The sequence below is a fragment of the Salmo salar genome, chromosome 01 (assembly GCF_965601325.2).
Source record: "Salmo salar chromosome 01, fSalSal1, whole genome shotgun sequence".
NCBI classification, from domain to species: domain Eukaryota; kingdom Metazoa; phylum Chordata; class Actinopteri; order Salmoniformes; family Salmonidae; genus Salmo; species Salmo salar.
In genome coordinates this window covers 42,151,711-42,175,891 of record NC_138291.1, presented here as the reverse complement: position 1 = coordinate 42,175,891, position 24,181 = coordinate 42,151,711, and the positions used below count along the sequence as shown (strand labels likewise).

The window sequence follows — 24,181 nt, the reverse complement described above, 5'->3', positions numbered from 1 at the left end:
GTGGACTCGAAGTTGTAGAAACAGCTCAAGGGTGATTAATGGAAACAGGATGCACCTGAGCTCAGTTTCAAGTCTCATAGCAAAGGGTCTGAAATACTGAAGTAAATAAGGTATGTTTTTTTAAATTTTTAATACATTTGTAAACATTCCTAAAAACCTATTTTTGCTTTGTCATTATGGGGTTGTGTGTAGATTGATTTTAATCCATTTTAGAATAAGGCCATTACCAGTGGAGGCTGCTGAGGGGAGAACGGCTCATAAATGGCTGTAACGGAGCAAATGGAATGGCATTGAAATAAGTTTGATGTATTTGATACCATTCCACTGATTCTGCTCCAGTCATTACCATGAGCCGTTCTCCCCAGTTAAGGTGCCACCAACCTCCTGTGGCTGTAACGTGACAATGTGGAAACAATTGAACGGGTCTGAATACTTTCCGAATGCACTGTAATTTACCAGACGCTCTTATCACAACAGTGCGATCAGACGTTTGATACCAATGCAGGCTGAAAGGGGGCCACAAAATTGTAAACCACTATGAAGGGGGAAAAAAATGCTATAGAAAAGTATTTTGAAAATACAAATTACAGCTTTCGAAAGTATTTTGCATTGGAGATGCAAAATGCATTGGTGTGTAGTTCAGCCCAGTGTAATTCAACATACAAAATACTCACAAATACTGCCAGTTTCTGACCCCAACTAACCTCTGACACGGTCTTAGGAGATATGAGCAAAACCCAGCCCTAACTAACCAGTCATACTCGCTCAGAGGGGAAAGAGGTGAGACCGAACCCTAACTTCTGAACGAGGGTCAAAGACGTTTCACACTGTTCAGCCATTCTGAATCATACTGTGCAGGCTCAGATACGTCTTTTCACATGGTCCTTTCCAACATGGCTGTTAAGACTGCCCTCAACCGATCCCTCACCTTTAACTCCTGTAATACAGTAGGACACTGGTATGTGACACCGGAGTCCAGTTTTCCTTTTTCGTTCAGATGCTTCCACCACTCACTCAGTTTCATTGCCCTCGAGGGAAGCTTCTGTATGCTTTTTAATATATATATTTTTATATATACACATACATACAGTTGAAGTCGTAAGTTTACATACACTTAGGTTGGAGGCATTAACTCGTTTTTCAACCACTCCACAAATTTCTTGTTAACAAACTATAGTTTCGGCAAGTCAGTTAGGACATCTACTTTGTGCATGACAAAAGTAATTTCTCCAACAATTGTTTACAGACAGATTATTACACTTATAATGCACTGTATCACAATTCCAGTGGGTCAGAAGTTTACATACACTAAGTTGACTGTGCCTTTAAACCGCTTGGAAAGTTCCAGAAAATGTCATGGCTTTAGAAGCTTCTGATAGGCTAATTGACATCATTTGAGTCAATTGGAGGTGTACTTGTGGATGTATTTCAAGGCCTACCTTCAAACTCAGTGCCTCTTTGCTTGACATCATGGGAAAATCAAAAGAAATCAGCCAAGACCTCAGAAGAAAAATTGTATACCTCCACAAGTCTGGTTCATCGTTGGGAGCAATTTCCAAATGCCTGAAGGTACTGCGTTCATCTGAACAAACAATAGTATGCAAGTATAAACACCATGGGACCACGCAGCCGTCATACCGCTCAGGAAGGAGACGCGTTCTGTGTCCTAGAGATGAACGTACTTGGGTGCGAGTAGTGCAAATCAATCCCAGAACAGCAAAGGACCTTGTGGAGATGCTGGAGGAAACAGGTACAAAAGTATCAATATCCACAGTAAAACGAGTCCTATATCGACATAACCTGAAAGGCCGCTCAGCAAGGAAGAAGCCACTGCTCCAAAACAGCCATAAAAAGCAAGACTACAGTTTGCTACTGCACATGGGGACAAAGATTGTCATTTTTGGAGAAATGTCCTCTGGTCTGATGAAACAAAAATAGAACTGTTTGGCCATAATGACCATTGTTATGTTTGGAGGAAAAAGGGAGACGCTTGCAAGCCGAAGAACATCATCCAAAACGTGAAGCACGGGGGTGGCAGCATCATGTTGTGGGAGTGCTTTGCTGCAGGAGGGACTGGTGCACTTCACAAAATAGATGGCATCATGAGGTAGGAAAATGATGTGGATATAATGAAGCAACATCAAGACATCAGTCAGGAAGTTAAAGCTTGGTCACAAATTGGTCTTCCAAATGGACAATGACCCCAAGCATACTTCCAAAGGTGTGGCAAAATGGCTCAAGGACCACAAAGTCAAGGTATTGGAGTGGCCATCACAGAGCCCTGACCTCAATCCTATAGAACATTTGTGAGCAGAACTGAAAAAGCGCGTGCGAGCAAGGAGGCCTACCAACCTGACTCAGTTACACCAGCTCTGTCAGGAGGAATGGGCCACAATTCACCCAACTTATTGTGGGAAGCTTGTGGAAGGCTACCTGAAACGTTTGACCCAAGTTAAACAATTTAAGGCAATGCTACTAAATACTAATTGAGTGTATGTAAACTTCTGACCCACTGGGAATGTGATGAAAGAAATAAAAGCTGAAATTAATAATTCTCTCCTATTTTTCTAACATTTCACATTCTTAAAATAAAGTGGTGATCCTAACTGACCTAAGACAGGGAATTGTACTAGGATTACATGTCAGGAATTGTGAAAAACTGAGTTTAAATTATTTGGCTAAGGTTTATGAATACTTCCGACTTCGACTGTACACACACCACACACACACACACACTCCACCGGTCAAAAGTTTTAGAACACCTACTCATTCAAGGGTTTTTTATTTTTACTCTTTTCTACGTTGTAGAATAATAGTGAAGACATCAACTATGAAATAGCACATATAGAATCATGTATTAACCAAAAAAAGGGTTAAACAAATCAACATCTATTTTATATTTGAGATTCTTCAAATAGCCACCCTTTGCCTTCATGACAGCGTCGCACACTCTTGGCATTCTCTCAACCAGCTTCCATGAGGTAGTCACCTGAATGCATTTCAATTAACAGGTGTGCCTTCTTAAAAGTTACTGTGTGCAATTTTGTTCCTCAAAGCCAATCAATTGTGTTTTGACAAGGTCGAGTAAGATAGCCCTATTTGGTAAAAGTCCAAGTCCATACATATTATGGCAAGAACAGCTCAAATAAGCAAAGAAAAATGACAGTCCATTTATTACTTTAAGATACGAAGGTCAGTCAATCCAGAAAATGTCAAGAACTTTGAAAGTTTCTTCAAGTGCAGTTGCAAAAACCATCGAGTGCTATGATGAAATTGGGTCTCATGAGGACCTCCACAGGAGTGGAAGACACAGAGTCACCTGTGCTGGAGAGGATATTAGAGTTACTAGCCTCAGAAATTGCAGCCCAAATAAATGCTTCATATATATACATTTCCCATTTTCGTGGTATCCAATTGGTAGTGACAGTCTCGTTGCTGCAACTCCCCTACGGACTCGGGAGATGCGAAGGTCGAGAGCCGTGCGTCCTTCGAAACCCAACCAAGCCGCACTTCTTCTTGATTCATTGCCCACTTAACCCAGAAGCCAGCCTGTTACGAATCCCTTTTGGCCCTGCAGTCTAGGGGGGGGATGGATACGAGACCCGTAACATAAATCATGCAAATTATAATAGTGACGAGTAACAATGAGATCAAAAACCACAGACAACTTAAGTTTACCGTCAAACTCTAAAGGTTTATTTTAAACACACGGTAAAGGGTGTGAGAAAAGGGGCTGAGCTGGACCCAAGCAAAGAAACAATAATCCAAAACACCCCTAAGCTAGACTAGCCTACTTCAAGAACAGCTAGCTAACTAACCAAAAATACAGTGGGTGGTCCGCCCAGTTCTAACTAGGGTACTTAGACAAAGTATTCCTACGGGTAATGTATGCCCATGGGCGACTTGTCTTGGTACCCCCCTTTCCCACCAAACAAACAGTCAACACTTTAACAAAAACAATACTCACAGGTGGGATGGACAAAGTGACATGTAGTTTGCAAAAACAAAATAGATCAACACCGAGAGCAAGAGATAGATAGATAGAGCTGGGGACACAGAGAGAGAGGCGCGATTGAGAGAATGAACACAGAGTGAGAAATGAGCTACAGAGAGATTGAGAGAATGAACACAAAGATTGATCTGGGGAGGAAACAACTGACTGGGTTTTTAAACCAAGGGAAAGGGGCTGTGATTGGTTGAGGGAAAAGGAACAGGTGTCTTCTGATTGGGGACTGATTGATTGAGGGAATGATGATTGTCACCTGTGAGGGGAGAAGGAGAGAAAAGAAATACAAATACAGGATACACACTACCTGTATCCGTAACACAGCCGCACTAATGTTCCGGAGGAAACACTGTATACCTTGGGACGGTGTTTCCATGCACTGTGCCCGGACTGCCAAAGGAGTCGCAAGTGCGCAATGGGACAAGGACATCCCTGCCGCCAAACCCTACCCTAACCCGGACGATGCTGGGCCAATTGTGAGCCACCCCATAGGTCTCCCGGTCGCGGCCGGGTGTGACAGAGTCTGGACTCGAACCCAGAATCTTTAGTGGCACAGCTATCACTGCGATGCAGTGCCTTGGACCACTGCGCCACTTGGGAGGCCCTAGCTTCTATATGCTTGACTAGGGCTGTTGCGGTGATCATATTACCACCACACCGGCGGTCACGAGACATGAAGGCAGGCAAATTCCACATGACTGTTTAGTCACGGTAATTTGGCTTCTCCAAGCTCTGGTGCTGCTGCTGGTCATTACTAGCCTACCAAACTTGCTAACTGCCTGGTACTCAGCACTCTATTGTCCCTCTAATCACTCTGACATCAATGCAAATGTATTATAAAATCTAATCAAACACTTCATGAGCTCATGTTGCGCAACATTTTTATAGGCTATGCAATTGCGGGAGAAAACAGAGTGATGGCCGCTAATAAAAACAGGAGGATCCCATGAGCTTTCTATAGGCTAGGCCTACTATATTTATTTTTCAACTTTCCTAATATTAAGCACATTGCTTATATTTACAACAGGAGAATAGCCTACCTGGCTGGCATGAAAGTAAACCATGGGGAAAAGCATCCTTCATTCGCTATTTAAGTGCATAGATGTTATGTCCGCGCCCCGCGTATGGCCGGCACCGCGATCTAGAGGCAGCGTGGGCCCCGATGCGTGCGACGGCCTGCTCCAGGCAGGGCGTCAGTACAGACCCTGGTTTGATCCCGGGCTGTATCACAACCGGCCGTGATCGGGACTGTAAGGGTGCGCACAATTGGCCCAGGGCCATCTGGGTTAGGGGAGGGTTTGGCCCAGGGAAGGCCGTCATTTGTAAAATAAGAATTTGTTCTTAACTGACTTGCCTAGTTAAATAAAAGATTAGTCTGATGGGTGACACTTAGCCTATCACTTGTGAATTATATATTATCACTTGTGAATGATGTCCAGCATAAGAAACAATGCCTTTTTTTTTTGCAACGTAGTCACACGCATCATGTAGCCTAGTCCATAGGCCTATATGTTTTAATAAGGTTTGTATTGCAACTGAAGTGGCCAAATAACACGTGAGTTTCAAGTTTGGGGAAGCTCATTTTCACCATAAAAATGCACCTTTTTATAATAAAAGCAATACATGCATAATTGCATTTGCGTTCACTTTTGATAATGGTGTTTTCCCACTAATGGAACATTCTAGCCTACTACCACGTGTGCATTGCTGCGCTTATAATGTGAAGAAATAGCCTAATCATTTAGCTTAAAATGTTGATACAATTTGTAATCTGTTGCGTCAGCTGCATTGCAAAAAAAAAGTTGATGCTGGTGGTTGTATTAATTTGGGCTGTATCGCATCCCACAACTGTCCCAGACATTTTGGAATATGTATTTCTCGCACAGAATAGAATAGGTCGACTTTTGTACTATGGGGGATAGTAGATTGACATAGGCTACTTCTTTTGCTGTTCGTTAGGCCTACTAATTTTGTTGGCTGATGAAAAGTAAATGTGGACAGTTCTTCCAATATCTTCAATATGCACCGTGGAATTGGATAAAGATGCACGCAGTTGCGTCCCCGATGTGTCTGTCTTCACTTGTAGCCTGTGAGAAAGACCCGATCACGTGATTGAGAGTCTTGTGAGAGATGCTTCAGATTGCGCAGCACACTCGGGAAGAAAGGCACAACGCAGCACTCCGGGCCGCAAAAGGCATGTTTTTTTTAGGATGCATTACAGCCACAAAGGGGATGCCGCTGTGAAATTCGAGGTATTATCAAGTGCTCCTCAAATTGTGAATGAGAGACTATTGGAGTGTGTACAGCCTGCGCAAAAAAACAACAAAGCAGAGCTCATGCCTTTCAAGATACTTTTTTCAAATCATCATTAGTCTCTCATCATGCAGCCTTACAATGTATTAAAATCTAAACATATAGCCCAATGTTTGTAGAACACCTAAAGTTACATAACTCTAAATTTAAGCATATAGGAGTACCTATTTGTTAACTGCTCAACACAGAATAGCCGTATGTGCACACTCCCTCAAATCATTTGGAGAAAATATTAATATTTTATTCAGCTTTGTTACATTTTTATACTTATAAGCAAATCTTGTCTGCTAAATGAACTACTGTAGTGTAGCCCACAGCCATTTGGCATAGCCAGATCAGGACCTAACATAAGGACAACTTAGAGTATGCTATTATTTTCTTCTGAAATAGACTACATTTTCTTCATATCATGCTTCTTTAGACCTGTCTAAAACAAATAATGGATTTATTGTGAAGTTGTAGGCTATATTACATGGATTTATTAGACTTTTTTAAATGGCTTGTAATCTGTGTGGAAGCCAGAAGATGCTAAATGTGTTTGTTTATTTACTTGACAATCACCGGCTGACAATTTCGTGACCGCCATAACCCTATGCTTGACCACATTATGTCAGCCCAAAATTCATGATCTCATCAAGCATCTCCTGTGTGTTATTGGTGGACAGAAAATCCACGAGTCTGAGCATGAGGGTCGCGTGAAGATGGACATGGTGCTGGTGGCTGCTGAGGTCTTACTGCAGAATGGAGACCAGGAGATCAGGAGCAAAACCCACGCCAGACTCAAAGAGCTCAAAGCATCATGGGAGGAGACCTGCACCTTCATAATCCACTGCCACAGGTAGCTAACCCACGACCCCTCCGTGACTTTCCCTGACCTCCAATGACTTCTGTGGCAGCTGAAAAGGGCAGGTCAATTACTATGTCTCCTTTTAAAAAGGAATTGCCATGAGTTTTAGTGTCTGTCACATCAGCAAATATTACACACCCATGGAAAATGTATGCATGAGGGAATACATTCTATTTGTTCAGTTAAAAATATTTGATTGTTAATGGCATGGCAGAAGGCCTTGTTTTTGTTTAGGCCATATTAACACAATTTTCTAAGGTCTTTGTTTTTCTATGGTCGATATTTACTCTTCAACCCACCCTACTACTCTCTTTCCCAGCCGGATAGAGTGGGTGTGGCTGCACTGGAGTGAGTACCTGAAGGCGCACGAGGAGGTTGAGATGTGGCTGGTCCGCATGCGCCGCAGTCTGGAGCCGGAGGTGGAACTACAGCTGGGGGTGAAGGAGAAACTGTGGCAGGTGAGCGAACACACCTGACGCTGGCCTGGGTGTCAACAATGGTAATGTCTATGTTTAGCCAGTCTGGAAACTCTCTAGAGTGTGAGTGAAGAGGGTAGGCCGTGGTTCCAATGGATACTGAATATAAAGTAATACTACTGATACCATATCACTAGCCCAACTGTACTGCCATATTTTGAGTCTGGCTGTTTGGTCATAAGAAATAATAAACCTAGCTACATCAAGCTAGCCTTCAAATGCTGCCAATCATTCCTATAGAGCACATAAACCGATGCACACAGTAGCTAACTTGTGTGTCTTCCAGGTAGAAAGTATATAATGTTATCTAATGTGTGTGTTCCAGGTGGACCACCAGCATGTCTTGCTGAGTGACGTGCAGGGCCAGGCACTGCTGTTGGAGAGGCTGATGGATGAGGCTGCAGCGCTGCACAACCGTACCCAGGACCCCAGTGTGGACCAGGAGGCACAGGAGAGACTGCAAGAGGCATACAACAGCATACGGGACAGGGCTGAGGTGTGTGTGTGCAGTATAATGGAGGCTTTCTGATGACTCGTACAAAATCTCCATCTATTCCCTTGAATTTTCTGCACAAAACTCAAGCTAGCATTCCTGTAATGAGCTTAGAGGCCTTAACGGGTCCAAAAAGTAGGACCCATTCCGAAATGGACCTGGGGCTTTCTCACTCGGAAAGAATATGCATGAATAAATGTGTTAAATATAGCGACCCATTCCGAACGGACCCGAAGAAAACTAGACCTGGTCGGATCCAGACCCGGGCCGATCAGAGTGAGGGAAGCAGCAGAAAAGTTCATTTTTAAGATACTTTATTAACCAGAGCTGATAAAGCGTGAGGGAGAGGAGGTAGAGAGAGCTGACGCTCTAGCAGGGGCCGTGCTGTGTATGTAGGCTACTGTGAGTGTGAGCAAGTGACATGGTGAGCAGGGGGGATGGAGAGAGAGACGAGAGCCCGCAACCAACCAAGACGACTCGCACTATAGGAGACTAATAGCTGCCATAGCTAGGTTATTTATCATCAAATATGATTACCTATTACCTGTCTTGACTGCATTAAAACTGGAGAAGCTAATGTTAGCTAGCTAGGCTAATGGAGGCATGCGCTTTCTCGTCCTACACAGTTACAAATAAGAATAACTCCATTCAAAATATTAAGTAGCAGTCTACCTGTTGGCTCTTGGTTGTTGTAGCCTATCCTTCTTCCTTTTAACTTTTAATTGTCATTTTAATTCCATTTTCCATTGATTAGATATCTAACTCTTGCCACACATGTAGGCTCTATGACTGTAGCCTATTGCCACTTTGATGATTAGCCAACAACGACAATAAGCTACACGTGCCACTGTCGTGAAAAGCAAGAGCAGCAGCAAAAATGATTACATCTATTTCTTTCTACTGCAGCAGTCGTGTTCTGACCTGTACTAGTCAATCCGGACAAGTCAATTAAAATTACACACACCTGAAATCCATGACTGTCAGACCCGTGATATTATTTCGAATTTTGGATCTGGACGAAGGTAGGCTATATAGCGAACACAATAGAATGATCGAAACCGTGTTGCTGTCATTGAGTGGTATTATTTCCAGACAGACAGGCTGCAGGGTAGTAACTAGGTTCTCAGAGTCGAGTAACTTGAGTCTCTAAGCATTGTTAGTGAATACTCTTCAATTTGTTGCGAGCTTCTTTTGATGTGTACGTCCTTTTTTATTTTTCTGTAGTCACACAATCAAGGCAATGCCGTTCCTGTTTCTTTCTGTTTCATCTAGGTCTTTGAAACATCTTACAGTCCACAACGGTCCTCTCCTCTCCCTGTCTGTCTCTACTTTCAAAGGGAACAGTCTTTCGGTGCTCCTCGCCCGTTTGAACATGCTTAGCTCATGGCAGAGCTGTGCGTTTGGTCCAAAGGGGGAATATCATTCTAATGATTTATATTCTCTTTCATATGGAGGTTGTTGCTCAAAAGAGGAAAACATTTGTTCCCCTATTCTTTGAAAGGAGCTAGAACCACCTAGTTCTACAGTGTCTTCAGAAAGTATTCACACCCCTTGACTTTTCTACATTTTGTCGTTACAAAGCGGGATTACAATGGATTTAACTGTCACTTTTTGCCAACATACTCTGTCAAAGTGGATTAAAAACAAAAACATTTGTAAAGAATATATGAAAAATTAAACAGTAATAGATCTTGACTAGAGATAAGTATTCAAACCCTCTGAGTCAATACATGTTAGAATCACCTGTGGCAGCGATTACAGCTGTGAGTCTTTCATGGGTAAGTCTCTAAGAGCTTTCCACACCTGGGTTGTGAAACATTTGCCCATTTATTGTTTAAAAAATTGTTCAAGCTCTGTCAAGTTGATTGTTGATCATTGCTAGACAACCGTTTTCAGGTCTTGATTTTCAAGTAGATTTCAGTCAAAACTGTAACTAGGCCATTCAGGAACATTCACTATGGTTCTTGGTAAGAAGCTCCGGTGTAAGTTTGGCCTTGTGTTTTAGGTTATTGTCCTGCTGAAAGGGGAATTCATCTTCCAGTGTCTGGTGGAAAGCAGACTGAACCAGATTTTCCTCTAGGATTTTGCCTGTGCTCACCCGCTTTGCGTCTTTTTTTTTTTTTATCCTAAAAAACAAACCAATCCTTAATGATTACAAATATACCCATAACATGATGCAGCCACCACTACTGTGCTTGAAAATATAGAGAGTGGTACTGTTGTAATGTGTTGTATTGGATTTGCTCTAAACATAACGCTTTGTATTCGGAAAAAAAGTGAATTTCTTTGCCACATTTTTTGCAGCTGCAACAAGGCACTTGTTGCATGTTTTGGAATAGTTTTATCTGTACAGGCTTCCTTCTTTTCACTCTGTCAATTAGGTTAGTATTGTGAAGTAACTGCAATGTTGTTGATCCATCCTCAGTTTTCTCTTATCACAGCTATTAAACTCTTAACTGTTTTAATCCCTGAGCAGTCTCCTTCCTCTCCGGTGACTGAGTTAGGAAGGATGTCTGTATGTTTGTAGTGACTGGGTGTATTGATACACCATCCAGTGTAATGAACAACTTCACCACGCTCAAAGGGATATTCAATGTGCGTTTCTTTTTATTTTTTACACATCTACCAATCGGTGCCCTCTCTTTGTGAGGCATTGGAAAACCTCCCTGGTCTTTGAGGTTGAGTCTGTTTGAAATTCATTGCTCGACTGAGGGACCTTACAATTATCTTTATGTGTGGGGTACAGATATCCCAAGTGGCGCAGCGGTCTAAGGCACTGCATCTCAGTGCTAGAGGTGTCACTACAGACCCTGGTTTGATTCCAGGCTGTATCACAACCGGCTGTGACTGGGAGTTCCATAGTGCGGTGCACAATTGGCCCAGCATCGTCCAGGTTTGTTTGGCCTGGGTAGGCCGTCATTGTCAATAAGAGTTTGTTCTTAACTGACTTAAATAAAGGTTAAATACCTCCTTTTTTTATCATTCAAAAATCATGTTAAACACTTATCGCCCACAGAGTGAGTCCATGCAACTTATTATGTGAATTGTTAAGCACATTTTTACTCCTGAACTTATTTAGGCTTGCAATAATTGTGTTGAATACTTATTGACTCCAGACATTTTTAGCTTCTTATTTTTTATGAATTTGTAAAAATGTCAAACATAATTCCACATTAACATCATGGGTTATTGTGTGTAAGCCAGTGACATAAAATCTAAATTTAATCCATTTTAAATTCAGGCTGTAACGCAACAAAATGTGGAAAAAGTCAAAGGGGTGTGAATACTTTCTGAAGGCACTAAGCTAGTAGGCCCTCACTGAATACGATTCTATTCTACAATTCACCAAGTACACCAATGGGATTTCCTAGCTCTGTTATTATAGAGCATTTTCTGTTGCTTTTTCTAAAAGTTTTCTTGCAATGTTTTCATCTTATCTTTTAAACCTACAGAATCTAGGAACATGTAATTTTCAAATACTGTATGTAGACCCTGGTATGGTGCTGGAGATGATGAATGAGGGTAAAAAGGGGTGGATTTCCCCTTCAACAGGAGAGGCTGTCGGTGCTGCAGAAGATAGCTGAAGAGCACCAGATTTACCATAGCTACGTCCTAAAGTTCCAGGCCTGGCTGGTGTCCAAGGCTAAGGAGCTGAACACACTTACTGAGACAGAGGACACAGCCGAGAACAATCTCCGAGCCCTACAGGTGAGAGTAGTACACCCTAGTTATTCGACTCCTGGGAGGGACAAATGAGCGTTCACCCTAGTCACATCACTGTTCTTTTTTTCTTTTTGCCGTAAAACAAAACAAAAATAAAACATTGTTTTACTGTAAAGTTTGTTATTTTTAATGCACTTTGAATTAAGTATCATGACACAGAATAACTCCTCTCCCCTCTGTCAGACCCTGGACGACAGTGTGGCCAGTGAGGAGCGGACGCTGCAGCACATCGAGGGCATGGCGGAGGCAGTGCGGGCCAACACATCGCCCGGGGGGGTGGAGGTGGTGGAGGAGGAGGTGGAGGAGCTTCGTCTGGCCTGGCAGAGGCTCCGACAGAGCCTGTGTGAGGCTGGGGAGGTCCTGAGGAGCAGCCTAGACTCCCAGAGCCAGTACCAGAGCCACTGCCAGCGCCTGGGGGAGGACATCGCACAGCTCCAGGACCTGCTTCACAGACTGACCAGAGACCTGGAGACAGCCATGGAGGGAGACAGGACAGAGGAACAGATGGTTGGGCAGTGGAGGAAGTACATGGTGGGCTTTATACACACTCTCTGTCTCTCTCTCGTTCTCATTTTCTCTCTCTCGCTAGCTCTCTTTCTAATTTGATTTCCTTGTTGTCTACCTCTCTCTCTCCAGTCTTCCCTCTGCCTTCCTTTTTTACCCTTCTCTTTTCCACTCTTATCTCCTTCCCCTTACTTGTTCTTTGCTTTCTTTTTCTCTTTCAATGTCTCTCTGTCAATTTCACTCCTCAACCCAAGGCTTACAGCTTTAGTTACTAGCTACAATAAGGGTCTGACACGGCATGGGAAGTTGCTCTAACTATTACCTTGCAGGAATTGGCCCTCTGGCTACATGCCTGGAAGAGGTGTGGTGGAGATGACATAGAAGATAATGGTTGTGGGATGGTATTGTATCCTCACAGTCAAAACGTACCTGTTGTGTGCAGGTGCTGTGGGGCAGGTTCCCACAGTCTATGGATTTGTATTGATTGTCTGAAGTGGCTTCATTCCTCTTCTAATCTCCTTCAATTTACTGATGTCAAAGAATTGGACAGATGCAAGGAAATGCCTACATAGGCTTTCAATAAAATACTTTTACCTGTCCTGTATTTTCAGATCATAGGGTTCTGGTGAAAAGTAGTGCACTATGTAGGGAATAGGGTTCCATTTAGGACTGTAGATGGAGAGGACATAGGGCTCGGAAGCTATCAGTTTGAGAAACAAAAGCTAGCAGAAGAGTGATAAGATTTGACAGAGGCCAAAACAATTAGTATAGTCATTTTATCCCAGTGTCTAGACCAGGGCCCAGATTCACAAAACCTTCTTAAGAAGAAAGGTCTTCTTAACTGCCATTTATTTTTCTTTAACTATAGATTTAAAATGAAAGTTAAGCAAAGTTGCTGTTTCTCAAAAAGGTTATTGGAAAATGTATTGCACTATTTCTTACAGTATGTTTCTCATTTAGCAAAAAAGTTAAGAAAATAGATTTAGAAAATAAAGTTATTGGAAATGTTTGAATTCCAAGATAGCTAAACACTCAGGGCAGTGAGAGAAAAAGCTCATGAAATCAATTCAATGTTTAATTCACTCTCAAACTTGAGATTATTATTTGATTATTTTAAACCCAAGAACATGTTTTAGAACAGTAATCTCAGTAAGAAATATGCTAACATGATTGCTATTGCTAGCTACATAGTTAGCTAAAATGGTTGCCTAGCAACAAACATCTTAAGAAGGTGTAAGAAGATATTTCAGAAGTTTAAGAAAATCATTCAATCTTAAGATATTGTTGAGGAATTGCACTTACCTTATGAACTTTTTTTTTCTTAATTAAGAAGCATCTTAACTTCTCAGGGCTACGTGGGACGCTACCGTCCCACCCACGGTTCACAATATTCAACAGCCAGTGAGAAATCAGAGGGCCGAATTCAAAACCACAAAATGTCATAATTCAAAGTTCTCAAACAAACAACTATACTGCTCAAAAAAATAAAGGGAACACTTAAACAACACATCCTAGATCTGAATGAAAGAAATAATCTTAAATACTTTTTTCTTTACATAGTTGAATGTGCTGACAACAAAATCACACAAAAATAATCAATGGAAATCCAATTTATCAACCCATGGAGGTCTGGATTTGGAGTCACACTCAAAATTAAAGTGGAAAACCACACTACAGGCTGATCCAACTTTGATGTAATGTCCTTAAAACAAGTCAAAATGAGGCACAGTAGTGTGTGTGGCCTCCACGTGCCTGTATGACCTCCCTACAACGCCTGGGCATGCTCCTGATGAGGTGGCGGATGGTCTCCTGAGGGATCTCCTCCCAGACCTGGACTAAAGCATCCGCCAACTCCTGGACAGTCTGTGGTGCAACGTGGCGTTGGTGGATGGAGCGAGACATGATGTCCCAGATGTGCTCAATTGGATTCAGGTCTGGGGAACGGGCGGGCCAGTCCATAGCATCAATGCCTTCCTCTTGCAGGAACTGCTGACACACTCCAGCCACATGAGGTCTAGCATTGTCTTGCATTAGGAGGAAGCCAGGGCCAACCGCACCAGCATATGGTCTCACAAGGGGTCTGAGGATCTCATCTCGGTACCTAATGGCAGTCAGGCTACCTCTGGCGAGTACATGGAGGGCTGTGCGGCCCCCCCAAAAAATGCCACCCCACACCATGACTGACCCACCGCCAAACCGGTCATGCTGGAGGATGTTGCAGGCAGCAGAACGTTCTCCACGGCGTCTCCAGACTCTTTCACGTTTGTCACATGCTCAGTGTGAACCTGCTTTCCATCTGCTGAAGAGCACAGGGCGCCCAGTGGCGAATTTGCCAATCTTGGTGTTCTCTGGCAAATGCCAAACGTCCTGCACGGTGTTGGGCTGTAAGCACAACCCCCCACCTTTGGACGTCGGGCCCTCATACCACCCTCATGGAGTCTGTTTCTGACCGTTTGAGCAGACACATGCACATTTGTGGCCTGCTGGAGGTCATTTTACAGGGCTCTGACAGTAGCGGTCCTGCTGCTGGGTTGTTGCCCTCCTACGGCCTCCTCCACGTCTCCTGATGTACTGGCCTGTCTCTTGGTAGCGCCTCCATGCTCTGGACACTACGCTGACAGACACAGCAAACCTTCTTGCCACAGCTCGCATTGATGTGCCATCCTGGATGAGCTGCACTACCTGAGCCACTTGTGTGGGTTGTAGACTCTCTCATGCTACCACTAGAGTAAAAGCACCACCAGCATTCAAAAGTGACCAAAACATCAGCCAGGAAGCATAGGAACTGAGAAGTGGTCTGTGGTCCCCACCTGCAGAACCACTCTTTTATTGGGGGTGTCTTGCTAATTGCCTATAATTTCCACCTGTTCTCTATTCCATTTGCACAACAGCATGTGACATTTGTCAATCAGTGTTGCTTCCTAAGTGGACAGTTTGATTTCACAGAAGTGTGATTGACTTGGAGTTACATTGTGTTGTTTAAGTGTTCCCTTTATTTTTTTGAGCAGTGTATTTTACACCATTTTAAAGATAAACCTCTCCTTAATCCAACCACATTGTCCGATTTCAAAAAGGCTTTACGGCGAAAGCATAAAGTTAGATTATGTTAGGACAGTGCCAACACAAGAAAAACCACACAGCCATTTTCCAAGCAGGAGAAGGGTCACAAAAACCATAAATACAGCTAAAATGAAGTACTAACCTTTGACTATCTTCATAAGATGACACTCCTAGGACTCAATGTTACACAATACATGTATGTTTTGTTCGATAAAGTTCATATTTATATCCAAAAACCCCATTTTACATTGGCGCGTGATCTTCAGAAAATATTTTTCTTCCAAAACTCCCGGTGAATCAGCACAACAATTTACAAAAATACTCATCATAAACGTTGATAGAATATTAAACTGTTATTCAAAGAATTATAGATGAACATCTCCTGAATGCAACCGCTGTGACAGATTTCAAAAAAGCTTCACGGGGAAAGCACACTTTGCAATAATCTGAGTACGGCGCTCAGAAAAATACATCATACAATACTGATACCTGCCATTTTGGAGTCATCTAAAATCATAAATAGCATTAGAAATATTCACTTACCTTTGATGATCTTCATCAGAAGGCACTTCCAGGAATCCCGGGTCCACAATAAATGTTGTTTTGTTCGATAAAGTCCATAGTTTATGTCCAAATACCTCCTTGTTGTTTGCGCGTTCAGTAAGCTACTCCAAATGTAGGAAGCGCGCCGAAAATTTCACGACGAAAAGTCAAAAAAAGTTATATTTACCTTCGTTGAAACATGTCAAACGTTGTATAGCATCAATCTTTAGGGCCTTTTTAACATAAAACTTCAATAATATTCCAACCGGACGATTCCAATGTCTTGAAAAACGTTATGGAACACAGCTACCTCATCACATGAAGGCACGCCAATGAACTCATGTCATTTTCTGGGTCACGAACTTCCCGGCCTTCTTGTTCGCTCTCTGTTCACTGCAAAAGCCTGAAACAAGGTTTTAAAGACTGTTGACATCTAGTGGAAGCCTTAGGAAGTGCAAAATGAACCCTCAGTCACTGTGTGTTAGATTGGCAATGACTTGAAAAGACTACAAGCATCAGATTTCCCACTTCGTGGTTGGATTTTTTCTCAGGGTTTTGCCTGCCATAAGAGTTCTGTTATACTCACAGACATCATTCAAACAGAAAACACACTGAAGTTTCTAAAACTATCCAAATCTACTAATGATATGCACATATTTGACTCTGGGCCCAAGTATTAGGCAGTTTACTCTGGGCACGCTTTTCATCCGAAATCGAAAATACTGCCGCCTATACCTTGACTGGTTAATTTTTTGCGTAAGAAGTGTTTTGTGAATCTGGACCCAGGCGTCTCCAACAGCTAAATCGTGAGCTACCAGTAGCTCGTGGCCCACCTATGAGTAGCTTGCCAATAAATTCTGAAAATGTTTTTTTTCACGTGTTCCATCGCAAACTCTCTCATAATATCAAAGCCACATTGACATTATCCCACCCCTGGTTAGCCACTATTGCCTTAAAAAGCCAAATGTAACACTATCTGCCAATTAATTTCCAGCAATATTGCCCGTCTCTCTGTTTGGTGCGCGCATTTGTCTATCACTCTGTATGTAGCCATTAAGCGATGCTAATGATAACCATCTTGTGGGAAGACAGACTTTCCCCCAAAACCTTATAATGTTAACCGCAAAGTAGTTTTACCTGACAGGACAATATCAAGATTATTTGTATCAATTGGGTGGGGATTGTTTTGCAAACTCTGCCATGACGTGCTGCAGCAAAATTGGGTTGTTCAATCAACACATGCTGTATTTTCTAGGCCTAATATTTTGTAGGCCTAACGCAGAAGCATCGCCAGACCAAAACATTTCTCTAGACTTCAAAAATGGTCTTCTGATGTGATTTAAGCATTGACATGGACATCCATTTTCATTGTTTCTCTATGAATAATTGTAATATTGAGGATGAAAAAAAACGGAATTAAAAAATACAAAAAAAAAACAGGAAAAATAAAACCAAGAAAATATTATTTTTGTGGGCCCCCTTAGAGTTGTTGATTACCCATTATTTTACCAGGTCTATTGACAAAATATATTGTACACCAAGGACCAATGGTAGAGTTGCAGGGTAGTGGAGAAGAGATTATTTTTTTTATTTTAAAATGAGTAGCTCGCAAGGTTTCAATTTGTAAAAGTAGCTCTCATCCTAGAAAAGGTGAGAGACCCCTGGTCTAGAAAAATCCACTTAACCAATTACAGCATCAGAGGCCACTTTGTCCCTGCTGCTTTCATTCCACTGAGGTGAATTTCACCCTTGTCAAGGAGGATTGCAATAGTGGCTTAAAATTGCTTGACATTAACGTGAATTACATCTAGTTTAAACATTTTCTCTTCTATGGGAGAAAGATCTTGTATAGCAGTTTAACTCTGGCACTAAGGAGGAAATTAAGTTGGTGTTTATCACAATTTGGTTGTTTTTCAAATCAAATCAATCAAATTTATTTTTATATAGCCCTTCGTACATCAGCTGATATTCTCAAAGTGCTGTACAGAAACCCAGCCTAAAACCCCAAACAGCAAGCAAAGCATGTGAAAGAAGCACGGTGGTTAGGAAAAACTCCCTAGGAAAAACTCCCTAGAAAGGCCAAAAACCTAGGAAGAAACCTAGAGAGGAACCAGGCTATGAGGGGTGGCCAGTCCTCTTCTGGCTGTGCAGGGTGGATATTATAACAGAACATGGTCAAAATGTTAAAATGTTCATAAATGACCAGCATGGTCAAATAATAATAATCATAGTAGTTGTCGAGGGTGCAACAAGCACGTCCGGTGAACAGGTCAGGGTTCCATAGCCGCAGGCAGAACAGTTGAAACTGGAGCAGCAGCACGGCCAGGTGGACTGGGGACAGCAAGGAGTCATCATACCAGGTAGTCCTGAGGCATGGTCCTAGGGCTCAGGTCCTCCGAGAGAAAGACAGAAAGAGAGAATTAGAGAGAGCATATTTAAATACACACAGGACACCGGATAAGACAAGAGAAATACTCCAGATGTAACAGACTGACCCTAGCCCCCCGACACATAAACTACTGCAGCATAAATACTGGAGGCTGAGACAGGAGGGATCAGAAGACACTGTGGCCCCATCCGATGATACCCCCGGACAGGGCCAAACAGGCAGGATATAACCCCACCCACTTTGCCAAAGCACAGCCCCCACACCACTAGAGGGATGTCTCCAACCACCAACTTACCGTCCTAAGACAAGGCCGAGTATAGCCCACAACGATCTCCGCCATGGCACAACCAAAGGGGGGAAGACCACGTCAGTGACTCAACCCACTCAAGTGACGCACCCCTCCCATGGACGGCATGGAAGAACACCAGTAGGCCAGTGACTCAGCCCCTGTAAAAGGGTTAGAGGCAGAGAATCCCAGTGGAAAGAGGGGAACCGGCAAGGCAGAGACAGCAAGGGCGGTTCGTTGCTCCAGCCTTTCCGTTCACCTTCACACTCCTGGGCCAGACTATACTTAATCATAGGACCTACTGAAGAGATAAGTCTTCAGTAAAGACTTAAAGGTTGAGACTGAGTCTGCGTCTCTCACATTGGTAGGCAGACCATTCCATAAAAATGGAGCTCTATAGGAGAAAGCCCTACCTCCTACCTGCTTAGAAATTCTAGGGACAATTGGGAGGCCTGCGTCTTGTGACCGTAGCGTACGTGTAGGTATGTACGGCAGGACCAAATCGGAAAGATAGGTAGGAGCAAGCCCATGTAATGCTTTGTAGGTTAGCAGTAAAACCTTGAAATCAGCCCTTGCCTTAACAGGAAGCCAGTGTAGGGAGGCTAGCACTGGAGTAATATGATACAATTTTTTGGTTCTAGTCAGGATTCTAGCAGCCGTATTTAGCACTAACTGAAGTTTATTTAGTGCTTTATCCGGGTAGCCGGAAAGTAGAGCATTGCAGTAGTCCAGCCTAGAAGTAACAAAAGCATGGATGAATTTTTCTGCGTCATTTTTGGACTGAAAATTTCTGATTTTTGCAATGTTACGTAGATGGAAAAAAGCTGTCCTTGAAACAGTCTTGATATGTTCTTCAAAAGAGAGATCAGGGTCCAGAGTAACGCCGAGGTCCTTCACAGTTTTATTTGAGACGACTGTACAACCATCCAGATTAATTGTCAGATTCAACAGAAGATCTCTTTGTTTCTTGGGACCTAGAACAAGCATCTCTGTTTTGTCCGAGTTTAAAAGTAGAAAGTTTGCAGCCATCCACTTCTTTATGTCTGAAACACAGGCTTCTAGCGAGGGCAATTTTGGGGCTTCACCATGTTTCATTGAAATGTACAGCTGTGTGTCGTCCGCATAGCAGTGAAATGTAACATTATGTTTTCGAATGACATCCCCAAGAGGTAAAATATATAGTGAAAACAATAGTGGTCCTAAAATGGAACCTTGAGGAACACCGAAATTTACAATTGATTTGTCAGAGGACAAACCATTCACAGAGACAAACTGATATCTTTCCGACAGATAAGATCTAAACCAGGCCAGAACTTGTCCATGTAGACCAATTTGGGTTTCCAATCTCTCCAAAAGAATGTGGTGATCGATGGTATCAAAAGCGGCACTAAGATCTAGGAGCACGAGGACAGATGCAGAGCCTCGGTCTGACGTCATTAAAAGGTCATTTACCACCTTCACAAGTGCAGTCTCAGTGCTATGATGGGGTCTAAAACCAGACTGAAGCGTTTCGTATACATTGTTTGTCTTCAGGAAGGCAGTGAGTTGCTGTGCAACAGCTTTTTCTAAAATTTTTGAGAGGAATGGAAGATTCGATATAGGCCGATAGTTTTTTATAATTTCTGGATCAAGATTCGGCTTTTTCAAGAGAGGCTTTATTACTGCCACTTTTAGTGAGCTTGGTACACATCCGGTGGATAGAGAGCCGTTTATTATGTTCAACATAGGAGGGCCAAGCACAGGAAGCAGCTCTTTCAGTAGTTTAGTTGGAATAGGGTCCAGTATGCAGCTTGAGGGTTTGGAGGCCATGATTATTTTCATCATTGCGTCAAGAGATATAGTACTAAAACACTTTAGTATCTCCCTTGATCCTAGGTCCTGGCAGAGTTGTGCAGACTCAGGACAATGGAGCTTTGGAGGAATACCCAGATTTAAAGAGGAGTCTGTAATTTGCTTTCTAATGATCATGATCTTTTCCTCAAAGAAGTTCATAAATGTATTACTGCTGAAGTGAAAGCCATCCTCCATTTGCGAAGGCTGCTTTTTAGTTAGCTTTGCGACAGTATCAAAAAGAAATTTCGGATTGTTCTTATTTTCCTCAATTAAGTTGGAAAAATAGGATGATCGAGCAGCAGTAAGGGCTCTTCGATACTGCACGGTACTGTCTTTCCAAGCTAGTCGGAAGACTTCCAGTTTGGTGTGGCGCCATTTCCGTTCCAATTTTCTGGAAGCTTGCTTCAGAGCTCGTGTATTTTCTGTATACCAGGGAGCTAGTTTCTTATGACAGATGTTTTTAGTTTTTAGGGGTGCAACTGCATCTAGGGTATTGCGCAAGGTTAAATTGAGTTCCTCGGTTAGGTGGTTAACTGATTTTTGTCCTCTGACGTCCTTGGGTAGGCAGAGGCAGTCTGGAAGGGCATCAAGGAATCTTTGGGTTGTCTGAGAATTTATAGCACGACTTTTAATGCTCCTTGGTTGGGGTCTGAGCAGATTATTTGTTGCAATTGCAAACGTAATAAAATGGTGGTCCGATAGTCCAGGATTATGAGGAAAAACATTTAGATCCACAACATTTATTCCATGGGACAAAACTAGGTCCAGAGTATGACTGTGGCAGTGAGTAGGTCCAGAGACATGTTGGACAAAACCCACTGAGTCGATGATGGCTCCGAAAGCCTTTTGGAGTGGGTCTGTGGACTTTTCCATGTGAATGTTAAAGTCACCAAAAATTAGAATATTATCTGCTATGACTACAAGATCCGATAGGAATTCAGGGAACTCAGTGAGGAACACTGCATATGGCCCAGGAGGCCTATAAACAGTAGCTATAAAAAGTGAGTGAGTAGGCTGCATAGATTTCATGACTAGAAGCTCAAAAGACGAAAACGTCATTGCTGGTTTTTTTTTTGTAAATTGAAATTTGCTATCGTAAATGTTAGCAACACCTCCGCCTTTGCCGGATGCACGGGGGGTATGGTCACTAATGTAACCTGGGGGTGAGGCCTCATTTAACACAGTAAATTCATCAGGCTTAAGCCATGTTTCAGTCAGGCCAATCACATCAAGATTATTATCAGTGATTAGTTCATTGACTATAACTGCCTTGGAAGTGAGGGATCTAACATTAAGTAACCCAATTTTGAGATGTGAGGTATCACAATCTCTTTCAATAATGGCAGGAATGGAGGAGGTCTTTATACTAGTGAGATTGCTAAAGCGAACACCGCCATTTTTAATTTTGCCCAACCTAGATCGAGGCACAGACACGGTCTCAATGGGGAAAGCTGAGCTGACTACGCTGACTGTGCTAGTGGCAGACTCCACTAAGCTGGCAGGCTGGCTAACAGCCTGCTGCCTGGCCTGCACCCTATTTCATTGTGGAGCTAGAGCCCTGTCTATGTTCGTAGATAAGATAAGAGCACCCCTCCAGCTAGGATGGAGTCCGTCACTCCTCAACAGGCCAGGCTTGGTCCTGTTTGTGGGTGAGTCCCAGAAAGAGGGCCAATTATCTACAAATTCTATCTTTTGGGAGGGGCAGAAAACAGTTTTCAACCAGCGATTGAGTTGTGAGACTCTGCTGTAGAGCTCATCACTCCCCCTAACTGGGAGGGGGCCAGAGACAATTAATCGATGCCGACACATCTTTCTAGCTGATTTACACGCTGAAGCTATGTTGCGCTTGGTGACCTCTGACTGTTTCATCCTAACATCGTTGGTGCCGACGTTGGTGCCGACGTGGATAACAATATCTCTATACTCTCTACACTCGCCAGTTTTAGCTAGTTTTTGTTGTTGGTGTGTGTTTTGTGTGTAGAGAGCGAGTTGCCAGGTGCCCAGGCTGGTCTCTGTGATTAGATTTTTAAACAATTGTTCTGATTTTCCCTTTTGGTATTCCCCTCAGAATGTCCGGAATACTCTGTCAGCAGAGGAATCCCAGGTGGAGAACATCAAGGCCCAGCTTAAAGAACTCTTCCGCTTTTCCCAAGATTCCCGGCATCTCTCTGATGACGTCCTGGCTGTAGTGAAGGAGCACCAGAGGTGAGTGGACACTCAGAGCGCATCACAGTGTAGAAGAAGAGTGACGATGGAGAGGAAGGTGCTTTTTAAGATTTATGAGAATTAAAAAAAATAAGCTCTGCGAGTACTTTTCCTATTTTAGACTATTGAGATTCACCTTTACAGGGATGGTTCAGCAGAATTTGCTTCAAGTCTAGGTAGCAAATAATGGACTTATCAGATACACTATATATACAGTACCTGTCTACTCATTCAAGGGTTTTTCTTTGTTTACTATTTTCTACATAATAGAATAATAGTGAAGACATCAAAACTATGAAATAACACATATGGGATCATATAGTAACCAAAACAGTGTGAAACAAGTCAAAATATATTTCAGATTCTTCAAAGTAGCCACACTTTGCCTTGATGACAGCTTTGCACACTCTTGGCATTTTCTCAACCAGCTTCACCTGGGATGCTTTTCCAACAGTCTTGAAGGAGTTCCCACATATGCTGAGCACTTGTTGGCTGCTTTTCCTTCACTCTGCAGTCCAACTCATCCCAAACCATCTCAATTTGGTTGAGGTCGGGGGATTGTGGAGGCCAGGTCATCTGATGCAGCACTCCATCACTCTCCTTCTTGGTCAAATAGCCCTTACACAACCTGGTTAAGTGTGCCTTGAATTCTAAATAAATCACTGACAGTGTCACCAGCAAAGCACCATCACACCACCACCTCCATGATTCATAGTGGGAACCACACATGCGGAGATCATCCGTTCACATACTCTGCGTCTCACAAAGACACGGCGGTTGGAACCAAAAATCTCAAATTTGGACTCGTTAGACCAAAGGCCAGATTTCCACCGGTCTAATGTCCATTGCTCGTGTTTCTTTGCCCAAGCAAGTTTATTCTCCTTATTGGTGTCCTTTTAGTAGTGGTTTCTTTGCAGCAATTCGACCATGAAGGCCTGATTCACGCAGTCTCCTCTGAACAGTTGATGTTGAGATGTGTCTGTTACTTGAACTCTATGAAGCATTTATTTGAGCTGCAATCTGAGGTGCAGTTAACTCTAATGAACCTTTCCTCTGCAGCAGAGGTAACGCTTGGTCTTCCTTTCCTTTGGCGGTCCTCCCGAGAGCCAGTTTCATCATGGTTTTTGCGACTGCACTTGAAGAAACTTTCAAAGTTCTTTTACATTTTCCAAATTGACTGACCTTCATGTCTTAAAGTAAATGATGGACTGTCATTTCTCTTTGCTTATTTGAGCTGTTCTTGCCATAATATGGACTTGGACTTTTACCGAATAGGGCTATCTTCTTGTCACAACACAGCCGATTGACTCAAATGCATTAAGGAAAGAAATTCCACAAACAAACTTTTAACAAGGCACACCTGTTCATTGAAATGCATTCCAGGTGACTTCCTCATGAAGCTGGTTGAGAGACCAAGAATGTGCAAAGCTGTCATCAATTCAAAGGGTGGCTACTTTGTCTTCACTATTATTCTACAATGTAGAAAATAATCCAAATAAAGAA

At 42.7% G+C, this 24,181-nt stretch overlaps 1 protein-coding gene across 1 annotated transcript in view; it reads left to right on the top strand.

The window, feature by feature from the left end:
• Positions 1-24,181, top strand: part of LOC106602443 (nesprin-3) — a 48,924-nt gene that overhangs the window by 3,316 nt on the left and 21,427 nt on the right. Inside the window, exons 3-8 of the mRNA XM_014195100.3 lie at positions 6,985-7,157; positions 7,486-7,624; positions 7,968-8,138; positions 11,688-11,843; positions 12,042-12,389; positions 22,542-22,678. Of these exons, the coding sequence (XP_014050575.3) occupies positions 6,985-7,157; positions 7,486-7,624; positions 7,968-8,138; positions 11,688-11,843; positions 12,042-12,389; positions 22,542-22,678 (1,124 nt within the window). The remainder of the gene's footprint in view (positions 1-6,984; positions 7,158-7,485; positions 7,625-7,967; positions 8,139-11,687; positions 11,844-12,041; positions 12,390-22,541; positions 22,679-24,181) is intronic.